At 47.6% G+C, this 18,500-nt stretch overlaps 4 protein-coding genes and 1 long non-coding RNA gene across 13 annotated transcripts in view; 3 read left to right on the top strand and 2 right to left on the bottom strand.

Annotated features, from left to right (window-relative positions):
- The first annotated feature begins 23 nt into the window (after positions 1-23).
- Positions 24-4,767, top strand: drc5 (dynein regulatory complex subunit 5). The gene is made up of 9 exons (XM_076137748.1): positions 24-246; positions 370-929; positions 1,005-1,454; positions 1,646-1,786; positions 2,131-2,183; positions 2,681-2,925; positions 3,020-3,585; positions 3,742-4,191; positions 4,491-4,767. The coding sequence occupies exons 1-9, from the start codon at positions 96-98 to the stop codon at positions 4,677-4,679; spliced, it is 2,805 nt and encodes a 934-aa protein (XP_075993863.1). The 5' UTR covers positions 24-95; the 3' UTR covers positions 4,680-4,767.
- Positions 4,768-6,854: 2,087 nt separating this feature from the next.
- LOC142990828 (uncharacterized) lies at positions 6,855-7,681 on the top strand. The gene is made up of 3 exons (XR_012960833.1): positions 6,855-6,941; positions 7,080-7,179; positions 7,272-7,681. It is a non-coding gene; the product is annotated as an uncharacterized LOC142990828 (long non-coding RNA).
- Positions 7,682-7,763: 82 nt separating this feature from the next.
- On the top strand, positions 7,764-11,148 carry LOC143015784 (uncharacterized). 3 transcript variants are annotated; one of them, XM_076169861.1, is made up of 11 exons: positions 7,764-7,847; positions 8,280-8,505; positions 8,814-8,871; positions 8,960-9,458; positions 9,567-9,658; positions 9,744-9,839; positions 9,939-10,014; positions 10,117-10,208; positions 10,417-10,538; positions 10,673-10,772; positions 10,857-11,148. In XM_076169861.1, the coding sequence occupies exons 2-11, from the start codon at positions 8,366-8,368 to the stop codon at positions 10,929-10,931; spliced, it is 1,350 nt and encodes a 449-aa protein (XP_076025976.1). In that variant the 5' UTR covers positions 7,764-7,847; positions 8,280-8,365; the 3' UTR covers positions 10,932-11,148. The 3 variants fall into 3 exon arrangements, with proteins under 3 accessions (XP_076025976.1, XP_076025993.1, XP_076025985.1); XM_076169878.1 differs by having other exon boundaries at positions 7,769-7,847; positions 8,340-8,505; XM_076169870.1 differs by lacking the exon at positions 7,764-7,847 and adding an exon at positions 8,059-8,155.
- A 323-nt stretch (positions 11,149-11,471) lies between these two features.
- Positions 11,472-14,560, bottom strand: plex9.1 (PML-like exon 9.1). Of its 3 annotated transcripts, none has more exons than XM_076169899.1 (3): positions 14,278-14,560; positions 13,848-13,901; positions 11,472-12,266 (listed from the first exon to the last, which is right to left on the bottom strand). In XM_076169899.1, the coding sequence occupies exons 2-3, from the start codon at positions 13,897-13,899 to the stop codon at positions 11,725-11,727; spliced, it is 594 nt and encodes a 197-aa protein (XP_076026014.1). In that variant the 5' UTR covers positions 13,900-13,901; positions 14,278-14,560; the 3' UTR covers positions 11,472-11,724. The 3 variants fall into 3 exon arrangements, with proteins under 3 accessions (XP_076026014.1, XP_076026005.1, XP_076026023.1); XM_076169890.1 differs by having other exon boundaries at positions 13,848-13,899; positions 14,274-14,560; XM_076169908.1 differs by having other exon boundaries at positions 13,848-13,899; positions 14,270-14,560.
- Positions 14,561-15,106: 546 nt separating this feature from the next.
- The window catches only part of LOC143015753 (unconventional myosin-IXAb-like), an 82,930-nt gene continuing 79,536 nt past the window's right edge, over positions 15,107-18,500 (bottom strand). For 4 of the 5 annotated variants that reach the window (XM_076169820.1, XM_076169837.1, XM_076169829.1 and 1 more), the window contains 2 exons: positions 18,285-18,427; positions 15,107-17,825 (listed from right to left, as the gene is read on the bottom strand). In XM_076169820.1, coding sequence (XP_076025935.1) covers positions 17,437-17,825; positions 18,285-18,427 — 532 coding nt within the window. In that variant the 3' untranslated portion in view covers positions 15,107-17,436. Of the gene's footprint in view, positions 17,826-18,248; positions 18,428-18,500 lie in introns of all 5 variants that reach the window. The other variant, XM_076169845.1, reaches the window with a different exon arrangement.

Genomic DNA, 18,500 nt, shown 5'->3' on the forward strand with positions numbered 1-18,500 from the left:
AACCACATTGATGGATGAAATACATCATGCATAAATTCACGTTTTTTTTCCCAGTTTGAAGTAGACGGGTGAGCTACAAGGTGATAACTGCAAGAATGTCCAGTTTACATCCTTCAGCATCGAAGCTCAGCAGGGCTGAGGACCACAGGAAGAGGAGGATCATAGCTGAGGATCAGGGCTGGACCCTGGAGGTCCTCCCTCGCCTCTCCAGCCTCTGTGTGCAAAGCATCATGACAAACTCTGAGGGTAAATAAAGCCTGCAGCACTCAAAGCCTTCAGTCAAGATGAAGGGTTAGTGTAAAGTAAACCTGTTGATTGATTGCTGAGTGAAGTCAGTTTCCAGTCCTGTGTTTTGATTTCTGCTCTTAGGGAGATATGTTCAAGCAAAGTCCATGTTTGATCAAGTTCCTCCCTCTGTCTATGAGCGGGGGAGGCTGTCCCCCTCCCTGCCCCTGCAGGCCACCGCCCACCTGAACAGCCAGGACCCCTTCTGGGAGCGCTGCTGTCGGGAACGCTGGCAGAACTGTGACATGACTGACTACGACCACAGCTGGAAGCGGATGTTCTTTGAGAGGCACCTGGAGGAGATCATTGAGCATTTCATCCCAGAGGTGACAGAGCCAAAGACGGTTCTGGAAGTGGTCCCTCTGTGTAGGAATGTGGTGAAGAGGCTGAACATCTCCCAGCTGCTGCCTCCCATCAAAGAGGCTCTGAACACAAACGAGGACACAGATTCAGAAAGTGACTCAGAACTTGTGGATCATTTTGATTTCCGCATCCTGCTGGACAAACTGACAAACCTGGAGGAGCTCCGTCTGATGTTCAGGGTCAAACGGTGTGGGATGAACTATGAGAGAGGAATGTTTATGGCAACCAGGCGAGACTGTGAGTCCCTTGGCAACGCCCTCATGTCTTGCAAGACAATAAAGGTAAACCCTAACCCGTAACGTGGGAAAAGTCAGCGCTGAGTCTTGTAGCTCTTCATTGTGTTCCTTTTCTTGCAGGTTTTCAAACTCAGCCGAAGCCAGGTGGATGACGACAACTGCCAGCTGCTGGTGAACTCCCTGCTGGACCATCCGTCCCTGATGGAGCTGGACCTCTCTCACAACCTGATAGGGGACAGAGGAGCCAGAGCCGTCTGTGAGCTGCTGAACAGAGGCAATCTGGTGACCCTGAACCTGTACAACAACAACATTGGAGGCCCTGGAGCCCAGGATTTAGCCCAGGCCCTGACACAAAACTCCACCCTCCTGTCCCTTAACCTGTGTCTGAACCATTTGGGAGACGAGGGCAGCCAGGCTTTTGTCCAAGCCTTATTGGAGAACAGCAGCCTCCTCCACCTGCACCTGGGGAACAATGAGCTGACTGAGATCTCTGCCACTGCTCTGTGTCAAGTGCTGCTTCACAATAAAAGCCTGAGGAGCATCAATCTGTCCGGCAACCAGCTGTCTGTGGTGAGTAAGGCGATGGGGGAGGATTTGAAGATTTTCAGGATTTCTGCTCAGTTGATGATGATGGTGTGTGTGTGTGTGTGTGTGTGTGTGTGTGTGTGTGTGTGTGTGTGTGTGTGTGTGTGTGTGTGTGTGTGTGTGTGTGTGTGTGTGTGTGTGTGTGTGTGTGTGTGTGTGTGTGTGTGTGTGTGTAGGGTGGAGGTAAAGCTCTTGCAGAGGCGATGTCTCAGAACAGCAGCATCACACACTGTGACATCCGTTTATCTGCGGTTGATGAAGAGAACAAATCCTCCACTGAGCGCGCGGCTCGGAACAACAAGTGGAACGCACGCAAGTAACAAGATCAGCAGCTCACACAACCAACACACAACCTTCTGAATCAGCCCGGGATCATGAATCAGTGTTAAGGTCGCAAATTTGTCACCTGTAGAGTCGTCACTCCAGCATCAGTGTGTGGCTGCAGTCACTGCTCACCTTTGGGAAATGTTTGCTCAATAATTCTTTAAAAATATCTTTGTATAATAGCTTAACCAATAATTCCACTGACTTTATAGTCAACTGTTGGGCCTTGGTGGCGGTATGAGCTTTCTGGTGATCTCTGCTGGTGTCAACTTATCTTCCAATTGTTCAATAAAGTTCTTTCAAAAAACACATAAATCATGTTTCCGCTGTCATGGAGAGCTACGATCAACGGATGCAGTTCCAGCTTCTGCCAGCAGGCGCCAGTGTTGAGTAAGATGTTTGGGTTTTTTTAAAGGGTGGAAACATTTTAAAGTCTCGAAATGTCCATGGGGAGCGCAGAGGTCCACGCCAGCTCCTCCTCTCTGCGGGGGGCGTCCCCATGTAGGGTAAGACACGCACCCGCTCACCGCTGCCAATCACTCACATATCGGTGATCAATTACTACTAAGCAATAACATCACAATCAGAATTCGCGTAACGTACCAGACGAACTAACGGTCATTCCAGCATACTGTGTCCCAGAAACACGCAGGTTCAGCGGTGAGCTGAACGGAGGAACGAGGCGCGAAAACGGCTGACGTAACTGGGAACGCAGCGGAGCCTCCATCACAAAAAACACACACACACTGGGTTTGATTTAGTGCAACGAGATATGAAGAGGAAACATTCGCTTTTGTTTCTAAGCCTTTAAAGGAAAATAGAACTTTTACACCGTCATTATATTTCTAGCTCATGGAGGGGGCGGGGCAAGGTGGAGGGTAGTGAAGATTACGTCACGGACATTACCCTGCCAGACGCCATCACCATCGGAGCATCTTCAGGTATATCACGAGGCAGCCGGCGGGCCTGGGGGCTTCGAACGCAGGCATGTCGAAGACGAGTCACCCCGCAGCCGCAGCAGCAGAGGACCACAGGAGGAGGAGGATCATCGCCGAGGATCCACACTGGAACCTGGAGCTCATCCCGCGGCTCTCCTGCCTCTGCGTGCGAGACATCATGACAAAGTCTGACGGTAAATAACGCCGAAGTATTCATCACAGTGTGTAAAGTGACTCATTGGAGAGTGAAGTCAGTTTCCAGTCCTGTGTTTTCATTTCTGCTCTTAGGGAGATATGTTTACGCAAATTCCGTGTTTGAAAAGATTCCTCGCAGCCAGAGGGCCTACGAGCTGGTGAGGCTGTCCCCCTCCCTGCCCCTGCAGGCCACGGCAGACCTGAACAGCCAGGACCCCTTCTGGGAGCGCTGCTGCCGGGAACGCTGGCAGAACTGTGACCTCTCTGACTACGACCACAGCTGGAAACGGATGTTCTTTGAGAGGCACCTGGAGGAGATCATTGAGCATTTCATCCCAGAGGTGACAGAGCCAAAGACGGTTCTGGAAGTGGTCCCTCTGTGTAGGAATGTGGTGAAGAGGCTGAACATCTCCCAGCTGCTGCCTCCCATCAAAGAGGCTCTGAACACAAACGAGGACACAGATTCAGAAAGTGACTCAGAACTTGTGGATCATTTTGATTTCCGCATCCTGCTGGACAAACTGACAAACCTGGAGGAGCTCCGTCTGATGTTCAGGGTCAAACGGTGTGGGATGAACTATGAGAGAGGAATGTTTATGGCAACCAGGCGAGACTGTGAGTCCCTTGGCAACGCCCTCACGTCCTGCAAGACCTTAAAGGTACAGACTGACCCCCATCAGTGGATATGATGTTCAAATGATTCCTCTGAATAGTTTATAGTGCATATTCCTTTATGTTCCTTCAGGTTTCCTGAGTAACCTGGGAAAAGTCAGCGCTGAGTCTTGTAACTCTTCATTGTGTTCCTTTTCCTGCAGGTTTTCAAACTCAGCCGAAGCCAGGTGGATGACGACAACTGCCAGCTGCTGGTGAACTCCCTGCTGGACCATCCGTCCCTGATGGAGCTGGACCTGTCTCACAACCTGATAGGGGACAGAGGAGCCAGAGCCGTCTGTGAGCTGCTGAACAGAGGCAATCTGGTGACCCTGAACCTGTACAACAACAACATTGGAGGCCCTGGAGCCCTGGATTTAGCCCAGGCCCTGACACAAAACTCCACCCTCCTGTCCCTTAACCTGTGTCTGAACCGTTTGGGAGACGAGGGCAGCCAGGCTTTTGTCCAAGCCTTATTGGAGAACAGCAGCCTCCTCCACCTGCACCTGGGGAACAATGAGCTGACTGAGATCTCTGCCACTGCTCTGTGTCAAGTGCTGCTTCACAATAAAAGGCTGAGGAGCATCAATATGTCCGGCAACCAGCTGTCTGTGGTGAGTAAGGTGATCCTTTACCTCTTTACCTTTATCAAACCAAAAGTATTAACAGCAAACCGTTCTCAAGTATCCAAAGTAAAAGTGGTCATACTGAGGAAGAGTTTAGTTGAATAGCTCATAACACCAATTTGAGGATGTGTGCGTGTGTGTGTGTGTGTGTGTGTGTGTGTGTGTGTGTGTGTGTGTGTGTGTGTGTGTGTGTGTGTGTGTGTGTGTGTGTGTGTGTGTGTGTGTGTGTGTCTGTGTGTGTGTGTGTGTGTGTGTGTGTGTGTGTGTGTGTGTGTGTGTGTGTGCAGAGTGGAGGTAAAGCCCTTGCAGAGGCGATGTCTCAGAACAGCAGCATCACACACTGTGACGTCCGCCTGTCAGGAGTCAAAGACCGGAGCAAAACCTCCATTGAGCGCGCGGCTCGGAACAACAAGTGGAACGCACGCAAGCAAGAAACCGATCAGCAGCTCACACAAAAAACACACAACCCTCTTTAATTAGCCCGGGATCCTGAATCAGTATTGTCATTGATCATTATTCTAAACATCATGTTGTCACGGAGTGTTTTTGTTAGAGGAATGATATTTTCACTGGATAATAAACTCATAAATGAAAGAAAAATAGCGATTGTCCCTGCATTGCATTCTTTTTTATCCCACTCAACTTCCTTGGAGGAGGCACCGCTGTGAACGTTTGGGAGAATTTGCAAAGGCTCGAAAAACATATAAAAGTAGAACAATAATATATATACATTATATATACCGTGGTTTATGTCCAGTTTCCCTTCAGGTAAGAACGATTAAGCGAAGAATTTAAATCTTCTCCTAGTTTCCAAACTGTACATGATAAATATTTCGTCATTCCGGGCAAACGACGGTAAAAGTGTGCCGTGTTTGTAATCTTCATTATTCGATTTTATTTATTCGGATTTGGAAACGTTGTCCGTTAACATGAACGAATTGTGTTGTTATTTGTGTTGATAGAAACATTTCTTTCATTCTCACGGAGATCACACACACCGGCCTCATTTCCGTTCATTTCACGCACCCACCAAATGGCAGATCGCGGATCGTGCAGATTGCGTCACCGACTGAGATGAGCTCATGATCCCGCTTGACGTCATCATGTCTGAGTATATAGGAGGAAGCTGCCGGCAGGGTCACTTTGAGCGCTGCCATGTCCGAGTTTACTTCATCCTAAAGCCTCAAAGGTCCACACGAGGAGGAAGAGGATGAGGAGAGCTGAAGATCCAGACTGGAGCCTGGATGTCCTCCCTCGCCTCTCTTGCCTCAGCATAGGAGACATCACCAGAAACTCTGATGGTAAATAATGCTTTAGTCTTAGTTTCTAACAGATGTGTCATCACCAAGCATGTGACCAGACTATACTCACACTGACCTGCTTACACACAGACACATGGCTCCTTCAGCCGCCATCCTGCCTCAACACTGCAGCAGAATCAGAGGAGGAAGTGGAAGAGATAGCTTTGATGCTGGAGGTCAGCCCTGCTCGTCATGGCAGGAGGCGGCGGCGGGTGTGGAGCCCAAACCCAACATGTCCTCTATCATCACCTCCATCACCCAGGCACAACTCTCTGTCCTACCTGACTGCAGAGGAAAGGCAATGGCTGAACTCTGAGCGAGGAAACGCCCAACCAGGTAAAGAGACGGACTTGATCCCTATACCCGCCACCATCAACACAGGATTGATAAGTCTATATGTCATGTATGTACCCTCAAAATGTCATATGTTTCTGACGGACCTGACTAACACACGAACACATCTTTCCACATAAACACAGCTGGAGGTCGCTGGTTCAGATTCTTGTGTCTTTGTTCTGTAGAAGCAGCAGTGGCGATCATCATCAGAAATGATGAAGAGGCCATACGGCGCGCAGCACAGATGGAGATGGAGGAATATGAGGCTCTGACCCGGAGTCTGCAGGTATAGGAGCTTCACCTGCAGGGTGACACAAAGCAGCCGAGAACTCCCAGAATTCAATGTGTTTGTGGTGGTAATGAGTGTTTTTCAGACTCACAGCAGACGCCACCATCATCATCATCACCATCAACACCACCATCACCACCACCATCATCACCATCACCATCATCACCATCACCATCCTATGATGGTGAGGAAGCCGCTTGACTTCATTTCACATAGAATGATTTCTACATGAATATCTACATGAAGTTATTAGTTAAGTTGGGTGCAAACTGCTTCTGTGACACGAGGCTGATGACGCTGTGTTGTTCCCTGCAGCCTCATCGCCCCCGGGTGCCTGATTGGGTGACTGCTATCAGTTACCTGGCTGACTTTGAAGACTGTAAGATGTGTTTGTCTCCACAGTCACGTCTGTCTGTGGGGTTAGGGTTAGATCTGTCTGTACATTCTTGTGTGTGTGTGTGTGTTTGTCTAAAGATGTGAGTGGTCAGCGCAGAAGTCATGAGGGGAGCAGGCTGAGACTTTCAGACGACCTTCAGGGAAACGATTACGAGGTGACGAAGTCAGCCTGAGATTAATTTAACCCTCTGAGAAGTACAACTCATAACAATGTACACAAATTCTCTCTCTCTCTCTCTCTCTCTCTCTCTCTCTCTCTCTCTCTCTCTCTCTCTCTCTCTCTCTCTCTCTCTCTCTCTCCTCTCCTGCTTCTCTCAGGCTCATGCCGTCAGGAACAGGCAGATGTTGAGTAAGAGGGAAATCCAGAGGTTTCCCACCAAAACCTTCGAGTCTTTTAGCTGTGCTGGCAACAACCAGTTAGTTCAACTGCTCACCTGACCTGGATGTGTCACAGACTTTGAACTTTGACCTTGTTACTCCTGACTTCTTGTAGGAATTCCATTTGACTCTGCTGTTCTGTTGTGACTCATTTGTCTGTGGTCTGATGTGCACAGGTGTCAGGTCTGTCTGTGTGACTACAGTGAGGGAGAGAAGCTGAGGATTCTGCCCTGTTTCCATGACTTCCACATCCACTGTATTGACCGTTGGTTAGAGGTAAACGCACTGCTAACAGATGCTACACACACATTTCTGACAGACTTCCGACGGACGCACGCAGGAATTAACAATTGTGTTTGACCCGACAGGAGAACTCCACCTGTCCCATCTGCCGGGAAAACATGGCTGACGGCAGAGCGCTAGACCTGCAGCTCGACCTTTGACCCCAGAGCCTCATCCTGCCAGTGTTCAGCTCTGACAGCTTCTTATTTTCTGTTTGTTCACCAGCTACCCATGGACTTTTATTTTTTAAATAACTTGAATGAATGTTTGATAAATTGAATCTGCTCTTAAAAATAGTTAGAATCTACTTTCCTGCGGGGTTGAATTCAGTGAGCAGCGACTCTCATGAACTCTGATGTTTGATGGCAGAGTGTTAGGTGTCTGCTCTCGTTTTAAAAACAATTCCACATCCTCTCCCAGCTCCTGTATTAAACCATGAACTACATGATAAATACTTCCAAATGTGAGTTCGAGGTAATGATTTAAGAAAAGTCTGGCTTTCTAACTGTTGGGTCTTGGTGGCGGTATGAGCTTTCTGGCGACCTCTGCTGAGCACAACGTGTTCAATAAAGTTCTTCAAAAAAACAAATCAGCGGAAGTTTTCGTTTTCATGGAGGCGCGTTGGAGGAAACAAGGCCGTGTTATTGTTTAAAAACTGGAAGGTTAGCCGGGTTTATATATTTGACAATGTTTACTGATATCATCAATGAATGTTCTCCTTATGCGTGGAGATAGAAATATTACGTTCATTACCACGGAGCTAAGGTAGCCAGTTAGCTCCCGAAGCTAAATTAGCTCAGGTAGCCGGTTAGCTCCCGAAGCTAAATGAGCTCAGGTAGCCAGTTAGCTCCCGAAGCTAAATGAGCTCAGCCATTTAGCTTCTAAAGCTAAACGAGCTCCAGCTGCTGCTGTTGTTCACCGATTGTCTGAAGAGGCAGCGCAACGCGTTTGTTCCAGCAGCAAATATGGAGTCAGTTTGTGAAACAATTCGTTTTTACCGGCCTGTGTTAGTGTTACCTGCATGTGTTCTCTAGCTAAGGCTAACCTCAGTAGCCGCAGGTCGCTAACTTGCTCCTATATTGTGTCTTTGTCAGGTGTGTTGTGTTCAGCGGTTATGAGTCTGAGTGAGAGCTGATTAGAGGTTTGGGACTCAGGTGCTGCTGGATCAGTGTTGGGGAGAATGGATGAGACGTTTGCGGACCGCAGCTCGTGTTGGTCAGACGCGGAGAGCCCCGGAGGCCTGAACCGAGCCTGCCTGCTCGGCCCGGCGGAGCTCCTCCACCATGACCTCAGCGCGCTCATCGTCCCAGAAACACCGAGGTAACGGCCAGATTATCGGAATAACGATGGTGACGTCACTGCGAACACAGCAGAGCCTCGTCTGATCCTACTGCTTACTTACTACAGATGACATCAGGGCTGTTTGTACCATAGGGAAACTTTAGCTTCCAGTCATTTCTATGTCTCAGGATGATGTAAGCACCATTCAGATCATTATGGAATCACTCAATGGTCAAATGACTGAACTGCAAAGGAACAACCAGGATCGCTTGATGGGTGTGGATCATGACTCTTCTCTCTTCCTCTGTTCCACTGACTGAACATCTTTGTGTGTGCTTGTGTCTCAGCCCACAGCTCGGCAAGCGGAGGAGACGAGGCTGTGCTGCAGAGGAGCATCTCAGTCCTGTAAGTCACTGTGACTCAACACACAGCAACCAACCAGAGGGGTTTCACTCCTATATGTCAGCTGACCTCTGTGGTTTTGTGCCCTCAGGTGGCAGGCGGCAGCATGTTGGGAAGACAGGAACATTCCAGCATGTTGGGAAGACAGGAACATTCCAGCAGCTTAGAGCGCAGAGTCACTGTTGCATCCAAACGCAGGCGGCTGGCTGGAGAGATGGGAGTGCAAAACCGTGGCTTTGTTCCAGCTTCATCTCTGGGAGTTCTTCCTCTGCGCAGCTGGCTAGAAGCCCCACTGTCTGCGCCTTCCTCCTCTTCCTCCTCCTCCTCATCCTCCTCCTCCTCTTCCTCCTCCTCCTCCTCGTCGTCATCCAACCTCACAGCTGCAGCAGGATTTGAGGAGGAAGTGGAAGACATAGCTTTGATGCTGGAGGTCGGTCCTGCTGGTCATGGCAGGAGGAGGCGGCAGGCGTGGAGCCCAAACCCAGCATCTCCTCCACCCTCATCTCCATCACCCGGGCTCAACTCTCTGTCCTTCCTGACTGCAGAGGAAAGGCAATGGCTGAACTCTGAGCGAAGAAACGCCCAACCAGGTAAAGAGACGGACTGGATCAGTGCATGGACGGATCCTACCGGTGTCTTTCCACATAAACACAGCTGGAGGTCTCTGGTTCAGATTCTTGTGTTTCTCTGTTCTGTAGGAGCAGCGGAGGAGATCATCATCAGTGACGATGAAGAGCTGGTTCGCTCAGCACAGCTGGTGGAAGATGAGGCCATGGCCCGGAGCCTGCAGGTAGGAGCCTCGCCTGCAGGGTGACACCAAGCAGCTTTCCATGTGTGTGTGTGTGTGGCAGTCATGAGGGTGTTTTGTTATTCAGGCCCAGTTTAACAGAGAGGAGGCGGAGACGCACAGCAGACAGCAGCATTACCACCGTCCTCATCATCACCAGCACCTTCACCCTCACCATCACAGGGTGAGGAAGACACTTGGTTTCATGTCACAAACTTGAGTTCAGGGTAGGAGAGTAAACACAGCCCAGACTGACAGTGTGACTGTGTGTTGTTCTCTGCAGCTTCACCCCAACATGGAGCCCCCCTGGGTGCCTGACTGGCTGGCTGCTGTCACTCACCTGGCTGACTATGAAGAGCGTAAGATGTGTTTGTCTCCACACTCACATCTGCCTGTGGGCTTACATCTGTCTGTACATTCTATTAATGTGTGTGTGTGTGTGTGTGTGTGTGTGTTTAAAGATGTGAGGGGTCAGCGCAGAAGACGTGGGGGCAGCAGGATGAGAAATGACAGGCTCCGACTTTCAGACGACCTTCAGGGAAACGATTACGAGGTGAGGAGTCGGCCTGAGATCAGTTTAACCCTCTGAGGAGTACAACTCATGACAAAGAACAAGAAGAGCTTCACCGTACATCCAGGAGAGGAGAAATAATAGTTTCTCTCTCTCTCTTTTTGTCGCTCTCTCTCTCTTTGTCGCTCTCTCTCTCTCTCTCTCTCTCTCTCTGTCTCTCTCTCTCATTCTCTCTCTCTCTCTCTCTCAGGCTCTGCTGGAGTTTGAGGAACGCCAAGGTGCCGTCAGGAACAGGCAGATGTTGAGTAAGAGTGAAATCCAGAGGTTTCCCACCAAAACCTTCCAGTCTGCCAGCTGTGCTGGCAACAACCAGTAAGTTCAACTGCTCACCTGACCTGGATGTGCTACTTTGACCTTTGACCTTGTAACTTGTGACTGCTTTTTGGAATTCCATTTGACTCTGCTGTTCTGTTGTGACTCATTTGTCTGTGGTCTGATGTGCACAGGTGTCAGGTCTGTCTGTGTGACTACAGTGAGGGAGAGAAGCTGAGGATTCTGCCCTGTTTCCATGACTACCACGTCCAGTGTATTGACCGTTGGTTAAAGGTAAACAAACTGCTAACAGGTGCTACACACACATTTCTTGTCTTGGTTCTTTTATAAAGAATGAACTTGTGTTTGACCCGACAGGGGAACTCCACCTGTCCCATCTGCCGGGCCAACGTGGCTGACGGCAGAGCACCTGACCTCCAGCATAACCTTTGACCTCAGAGCCTCATCCTGCCAGTGTTCACCTCTGACAGCGTCACAGTTCCTGTTTGTTCATTGACTCTTGTTTTGTTTTATGACTTTTAATGTTTTCCATCACTGATTTTATGAAACCCAACATGAAGCTGCAGCTTGTTGTCTTGTTGTCCTGAGGCAGGGGGAGGAGCCACATTCCTATCTGCTATTTTATGAAATAAATATTTTTCTGGACATTTCCTGATAAGTTTTGTGCTTGGCTCATTGTTAAAGAGTTCCTGAGTGGAAGACAGTGGGTAGTGACTCTTATAAGGCAAGTCAACTTTATCTTTATAACCCAGTATCACAAAGTGTCTCAAAGAGCAGGAAGAGCTCCAGAGAAAAGCTCCATGAACGAGGAAGGAAGGAAGGAAGAAACCTCTGAAAACCTTGGAAAAACAAATGAAGGAACATTCCTCCATTACACGCTCTCATGCTTCAGTGTTTCTGTTTGATTGTTCAACATGTTATCTCGCCTTCATCTGGACGGTTCTGCATGCGACACAATAAACTCTACAAACGTCAAACTAAAGGAAGTTTAATCAATCCTCTATCTTCACCATGAGACATTTTACATTTGTTAGTAATGCTACACTACACAGGGATTTATGTCAAAGCTGGAAATCTCAGATATACAGGATCAATGAGCTGTAGATAAAATATAGTTTTTTGTATTGAATTATAAGCATTTGTTAAAACACACAGAGTTGATTTTTAAAGTCACAGTGCAGTCTGCATACATGATGCTGATCAAAGAGGCGTCCTGCTCTCTGCTCTAGTAAACTCTGGGCAGCTGGAAGGTGCACCGCAAGCGCTGTTGACTGCTGGGGTTCCACTTCCTGTACAGCTCCTGCAGTGCCCTGGAATCCTCCAATGCATTATGGGCATTGTAGGACTTTCCCAGGAAGTGCTTCACCAAAGACACCTGAGCGAAACTGGCAAGCTGGTAAGGAAAGAGGTTCTTGCAGAGCAGGAACGTATCAACAAGCCCAGACACCACCTGCTGGAACTCCCGCTTGAGGCCACACTTCTGCAAGGATCTGGCCAGCAGGGGCGCGTCAAAACGCTTTGCACCGTGGGCAACCAGCGCCACCGGGCTCTTGAAGGTGCGTAGGAAGGCGATGAAGGAGGTCAGAGCCTGATGGAGGGGGATGGTGACCACAGGCTCGCCTCGGAGCAGCAGGGACTTATCCCGCACAGTGAAGCCCGTCACCCGCTTGGCACTGTCAGTGAGCTCCACTTGAGGGAAGATGTAGACGTTAAAGTCCCTGTCTCCACTGAGGGCTGACAACTGGATGATGTCACACACTGTGGTGTCTGAGAGCAAGAACAAGGATGAAGAATAAGAGAAAGAAATCATTGTTATTATTGTATTCTATTGTGTTTCACATATACAAGCCACTTTTGAACTTTTGGTTTTCAGATACCATCTATTGTCCTTGTAAGTGTTAGTTAAAGGGTAAGAAGAAGTAAGTCTGAAGAACAGCTTCTTTGTAAGGGCCATAAGTCAGCTAAACAAAATCAAACATTAGACAAGTTAGTACCCCAAAAGTCAATTGCAATATTGGGACATATTAGGACATATTGGGCATATTAGGACATATTAGGACATATTGGGCATATTAGGACATATTAGGGCATATTAGGACATATTAGGACATATTGGGCATATTAGGACATATTAGGACATATTAGGACATAATGGGTATCTTGGACATATTGGGCATCTTGAGCTATGGTCATCTTCAACTATGATATCATGTGATGTCATATGGGGTGTTGTGTGATGTTGTGATGTCATGGTGTCATATGGAATGTCATGATGTCATGTGGGATGTGTGATGTCATATGTGATGTCATGTGATGCCATGTGATGTCATGATGTAGACATCTTGAGCTATTGGGACCACTTATGTTTTAATGTATGAATGGAACTGTGTGTTTATATTTATTTATCATTTATTTATAGTTGTTTATTCATAGTTTATTGCTGTTCATTTATCACTGTTCAAAGATTCAGGCACAGCACAAATGCATTTCGTGTATTATCATGTACAATGACAATAAATTCTATTCTATTCTAAGACACTCTGCTGCTTTTTCGCTTGGTTTGTTTATTGTTGCCATGGTCTCTGTGTTGTAATTACTGAGTAAAGAATTCAATCTAATGTGTCGGGTCATGCCCGGCTGTCACAAGGACCTGATGCAGGCTGAGTCACTGCAGAAATCTTAACCACAGGCTTAGATGTCACAATCTTCCTGTTTGCCATACAGTTGCTCAGCCTGCCCAGTTCCTGATTTAATTTGAAGATAAATGCTAAACTACAGCTCAAGCACCTCGTCATTCAAAACAAATAAGCAATTAATCTTACTTTGTTGGCCTTCATAACTTTATACAACAGTTCTGATGTTCTTTGAAGTTACAATAACCGCCTTTGGCCACTAGGGGGCATAAAGATCCAAAAATAAGCGGATCAATGAGCTTTTCTAACCAAATTCTAACCAAAGCTTTCTGTCAAACACTGTGCTGAGTGAAAACAGAACAGGGACAGAACGAACCCGAGAAGAGAGAAAGGTTTCTTTACTAGAGAGGAACGATGGAGGAAGGAGGCTGCTATAAAATCTGCGATCTATGATTTGTTGTCATGGGTTTGAACCGTTTATCTCACTACAATAATCAATATGATGCATTTCAAAACAAAACATAAAAACCAAAATCAAACTAAACCTGAATGATAGAGATAGCACGGCACCTACAGCCACTTAGAATCCTGTATTTGTGTTTGAAATGTGTTGTCAAATGGGTAAATAGTACAGCACGGACAATAACCAAATCCATTTAAATGAATTTAAATGTAAAATGTATTTCTTTGACTAATATTACATAAAAGTCGTTACCTAGTCCAGTCGCCTCCAGGTCGAAGAAAACAAGTGAAGTTTCATCAGCCATCTGCGGGAATCAAGTAGAAAAATACTTCTTCAATTTAATGTAATCAAGTGATCAGTAATCAGACTACGTGATAGAGTGACACGTCAGGGCGGTGCAGTGGTTAGCGCTTGTGCCGCAAAGCTAGAAAGCTGTGGGTACGAGTACCAGGGCCTGTGTAACGCGAAATTTTCCCGAGGTGTGAATGTGAGAGTGTGTGTTTGTGTGTGCCCCCGCCCGTTGACAGCTGGTAGCCACCGGCGATAGATAATGGATGGATTATATAATAACGTCATTAACTTCAATGAGTCTTAATAAATGTTTTTCAGCGCAAGAGAAACCGATTAACAACAAGGTAAAGTGATCCAGTTAAATTAAGTGTAGAGCGATGAACTCACCTTGTGTGTGTGTGTGATTTTACGGTGCTGGCCGGTCAGTGGTCTCTGTCAGCTGGTTTCTGAAGTCAGCAGTTCTAATCTCAGCTGGTAGAATAATCATAATAAATCGCAGGGTGGAGCTCACAGGTGAATCATTGGTTTCATTTCAGCGGAAGGGAACCGGAACTCGTCTTGTCGTTAAGCAATTCACCTACCGCAGTGTCACACAGCAACATGTCAAAAAAAAACAACCCACAACCAAACCTAACAAGTCCAACACCGACGCCCTGTGAACACACCGGAAACTTCACCGGGGTTCGTTCAGTTTCATTTCCAGCGCGGTGGCTGACGGGAAAGAGGAACGAGACGCTGTGTTTCGTTATGACGCCAGAACACACACATGAGGAAACGATACCGAAGTAAAAACCTGTGCTGATACAAATACGCACACATAAACTAATTAATAAAACAAATAAAAACTTAAAAGTTAAAATTTAATTTTTTTACATTTTAAATATTTTTATTTTATAAATTTAAAGTCAAAATCAGATAAGTAAACAATGAAAACATTAAAATTTGTGCTCTTTCGATTATTTGTTGCTTTATTTTAGAAACAGTTAGCTGTATAATTTTCCCAAAGAGTACAATGTTGAGACCTGCAAATGACCTTTGCTACCATGGCAACGCAGCATAGTGTCTTTACATCGATGATGTCTTTCTAAACGCCACAGTCCCTTCCGTGTATCCGGGTCAAAGATCACACACTCACACGTGTTTGGCTGCAGTTTAGGTTTTTTAATAAGCAGATGACTTTTTACACCAGAAAGTCCTTTCTTTTTTCCTTACAACCATAGACATGTTTGTAGTCTTCCCAAAAAAAGAAGAAAAGAAAGTATAACACAGACTGCACCTTATACATAACCAGAGTGTCCAGAGCGGTGCAGACGGAGACACAAACGCTTTTTTTTCTCCTCCTGGTCGCACAAACATGACAGAGCGAGTGGCGCCTGTTCAAACATCGCCATGAGTAATATTAGATAATGAACCGTACACAGGATAATATATCCTTTTATAACACCTTTTAGAACCAATGTACACCCAGAAGCTTCATCATCATAAATAGTACATACACTGTGTATAAAAGAGGAACAAACACACCCAGAGAAAGCACAGCATGCCTTCCACTGACACGTACATTCACTTTTTTTCTTTTTGCAGATTGCCATTTAGACAGACGGGTACAAATACTCTCCTCTCAAACTAGCTTGTGATGATTTGATTTGTTCCCCTAAAACCCCCCAAAACTGAGCCTCTTTGCTTTCTTTATCTACAGTATGAGCTGCAACACGTCGGAAGTCTCCAACTGCATTAAAACAGCAGGCAAAGTCCTCACAGCGTCCAGGAGAGTTCATTAACACTGATCGTGTCTGGGCGAGACATTGGCGGTGCAAAGTTTGACCAAAGAGTCCGATCACAAGTGCGGCGAGCGAGCGAGCGGAGATATTGCAGCTATAGTACAGAGACATCTTTGCTGTGAAAGCTGTGGAGGTGACCTATAGAAAAGTGAATATTACACCGGAACTGATACTGTATGGAGAAAGAGAAAGAGAGAGAGAGAGAGAAGAAGTAGAAAGGTGTGGACAGTCTTTGAGTTCATTGCTACCGTTTTGTCTGGAGAAACAGGCAAAAGAGTCGATGCTACTTTTCACAGCCAGCGCCGGGAGGGAAGAGGATGGAAGAGCTGCTCGTCAACATCTGGAGGAGAGGACGAGAAGAGTCTGGACGGCTCAGAGGACATCAAGAACATGCAGAGGATGGTGTTTGTGTGTGTGGGTTTGAGTGCAACGGATCCCCCAGTGGGTGGGCGAGCGAGTGTGAGGGAGCTGCTCGCCTGGCCGAGTCAGGTTTAGTGTCACACACAGGTCGACATGGCAGGGGAAGAATGTGCACGTGTGTGTGAGTATGTATGTGCACACACACACACAGAAGATGGCTTTCAATGGTACAAACACAAACCATTACTGTCCAAATAAGGAAACACAAGGAAAACAACATCTTTGATATCCATAGCAACGGTGACAAACACAATACAGCATCAATATCAAAACTCAAACAACAAAAACAATTCAAGTCCTGACTGGGTAACACTGATGTTCCTGAATGAAACAGAACAGAGTAAATGTGGCAGGGACGGTTTGGACACAATACACTTATGGCTGACTGATGTTTGACTCCCGCGGCTATTAAGAGCCGCACACACATGCACGCAGATCAACCAGGCTCTCTCTCCTTCAGTAATCACTATTGTTAGTCAGGAGTGTATCCAGGTGCTGGCAGCAGCTGCAGCGGCTCCATTCAATACAAAACCGGAATAAAAAGGAAAGAAGACGACGACAACAAAAGAGGCCAAACCAGCACAGAAACAAAAGCTCAACCTGAATCCCAAACACCGTGAAGAAGAGGAGGAGGAGGAGAGGAGAAGAGACAAAGAGACGAGTCGACACAGCACGACCCAGGAGCAGCACTGCACCTCCTCCCTATGTACATTCATCACATTAACAATAACAATAATAATAATAATAATAATAATATTAATAATAAGGTCATGACAGTTCTGTACAGTCTCTTCCAAACGGTGAAGGTGTGATGGAGAAGCTAGTGTGTAAACATGAGGAGCAGAGGTTACAGCTACACGGCTCCTGGGTGTCTGGACACGCCCGTCCACATGGATTTGGCTTTGCAGGTTTGGATTGTTCCTCTCCTCCATCATTCCCTTCTCTCCTCTCCTCTCCTCTCCTCTCCTGACCCCTGGTGCTCCTGCCTGCAGGGGCCAAACAGCACTGAGTTCAGCGGGCAACATGGCCGACCACATGTCATTCGTTTTGGTTCTCTGCTGCGGCCTCCTGCCCTTCACATTAGTCTTCGGTCTTCCTCCTTTGACCATCTCTCGCTCTCTCTCTCTCTCTCCATTCACCTCTGTGTTACTTCTCTTCCCTGCCGCCCTCAGACTGGAGCTGGGAAGGAGGGGGGTGGGCAGTGAGGAGGGGCAGCAGGTGGCACTGGGCACAAACTTCACCCCAGGACCAGCCTCATTCCACCCCGGACTCTCCCTCCTCCCCTTTCCGCTCGCCCTCCTGCACTGGAACGGTTGGCGGGCCGGCGTTCATCCCTTCCCTCCGTCACGTCACACCATGAACTCATTGCTGCCATAGAGAACCAGCTGCTGCGGCGCCGAGCTGAAGTCAGAGTCCCTCCGGTGGCTGCCCGAGGCCTCCCGCGGCGAGCTCCGGCTCAGCCTGAGCCTGTGCCGGGTCTTACCGGTCCTGTGGGCTCCTTCCCCCTCTGTCAGCGGGGTCCCCAGGCCACAGGAGGTGAGCAAGGGCCCAGAGGAGGAGGAGCGGAATCGGTAGTGGGGGGATGGCGAGCCGGAGGCGTTGGAGGAGAGGGAGGAGGAGGGATGGTAGGAGGAAGAGACGGTGCAGGTGGAGTCGGCTGAGTCCTGAGATTCAGGCTGACGCCTCAACGCTCGTCTGCTCTTAGACTCAGACACTCTGAAACGGAATAAGCCAGGATCTGCAGAGAGAGAGAGAGAGGGCGGGGGGAGACGAGAGAAAAGAAAGAGAGAGAAGGAAAGAGAGAGACAAGAAAGAGAGAGAGACAGAGAAAGGAAAGAGGAAGAGAGAGAGAAAAGTAAGAGAGAAAAGAAAGAGAGAGAAAGGAAAGAGAGACAGAGAAAGGAAAGAGGAAGAGAGAGAAAAGAAAGAGAGAGACAGAGAAAGGAAAGAGAAACATAAAAAGAGAAAGAAAGAGAGAGAGGAAAAAGAGACAGAGACAGAGAGAGAGAGAGAGAAAGGGAGAGAGAGAGAGATGTTGTTAGTGTGTGTATCAGGAGCTCAGTCATGTTTCCTCTGCTTCATCTCTAACCACATGTTAACTCTCACTTCATGTAAACATCACATTATGTCACACTGAAGTCAGCTGTAATCAAACCTTTACCTTAACGCACGCTCACATGCATGCACGTGCACTAACCAGAGGGGTCAGAGGTGGCTCCCTCCGTCTCCATGGTGATATTCTCTGAGCTGTCCGCCGTGCCGATGGACGCTTCAGATTCAGGCGTCTCATCATCGGACGCCCGCGGCTCTAAGATCAGCATCTCGTATGTCAGCTCCTCCCTGTCACACACACACACACACACACACACCATCAGTGGGCCGTACTTCACACATGCATGCTTGCTGATGTCAC

Source organism: Genypterus blacodes, unplaced genomic scaffold (assembly GCF_046128005.1).
Source record: "Genypterus blacodes isolate CSIRO-AG114 ecotype Tasmania unplaced genomic scaffold, CSIRO-AGI_Gbla_v1 ptg000015l_1, whole genome shotgun sequence".
In the NCBI taxonomy this organism is placed as follows: Eukaryota; Metazoa; Chordata; class Actinopteri; order Ophidiiformes; family Ophidiidae; genus Genypterus; species Genypterus blacodes.

Excerpts from the sequence above, each read along its gene's own strand:
- drc5 (XM_076137748.1), top strand. The coding sequence starts at position 96 with ATGTCCAGTTTACATCCTTCAGCATCGAAGCTCAGCAGGGCTGAGGAC. Across the intron at positions 3,586-3,741 it reads CGTCCTGCAAGACCTTAAAG|GTTTTCAAACTCAGCCGAAG; the intron begins GTACAGACTGAC and ends CTTTTCCTGCAG. Across the intron at positions 4,192-4,490 it reads CCGGCAACCAGCTGTCTGTG|AGTGGAGGTAAAGCCCTTGC; the intron begins GTGAGTAAGGTG and ends GTGTGTGTGCAG.
- LOC143015784 (XM_076169861.1), top strand. The coding sequence starts at position 8,366 with ATGGATGAGACGTTTGCGGACCGCAGCTCGTGTTGGTCAGACGCGGAG. Across the intron at positions 8,506-8,813 it reads ATCGTCCCAGAAACACCGAG|CCCACAGCTCGGCAAGCGGA; the intron begins GTAACGGCCAGA and ends CTTGTGTCTCAG. Across the intron at positions 10,209-10,416 it reads TTCAGGGAAACGATTACGAG|GCTCTGCTGGAGTTTGAGGA; the intron begins GTGAGGAGTCGG and ends TCTCTCTCTCAG.
- plex9.1 (XM_076169899.1), bottom strand. The coding sequence starts at position 13,899 with ATGGCTGATGAAACTTCACTTGTTTTCTTCGACCTGGAGGCGACTGGA. Across the intron at positions 12,267-13,847 it reads CCTGGAGGCGACTGGACTAG|ACACCACAGTGTGTGACATC; the intron begins GTAACGACTTTT and ends TCTTGCTCTCAG.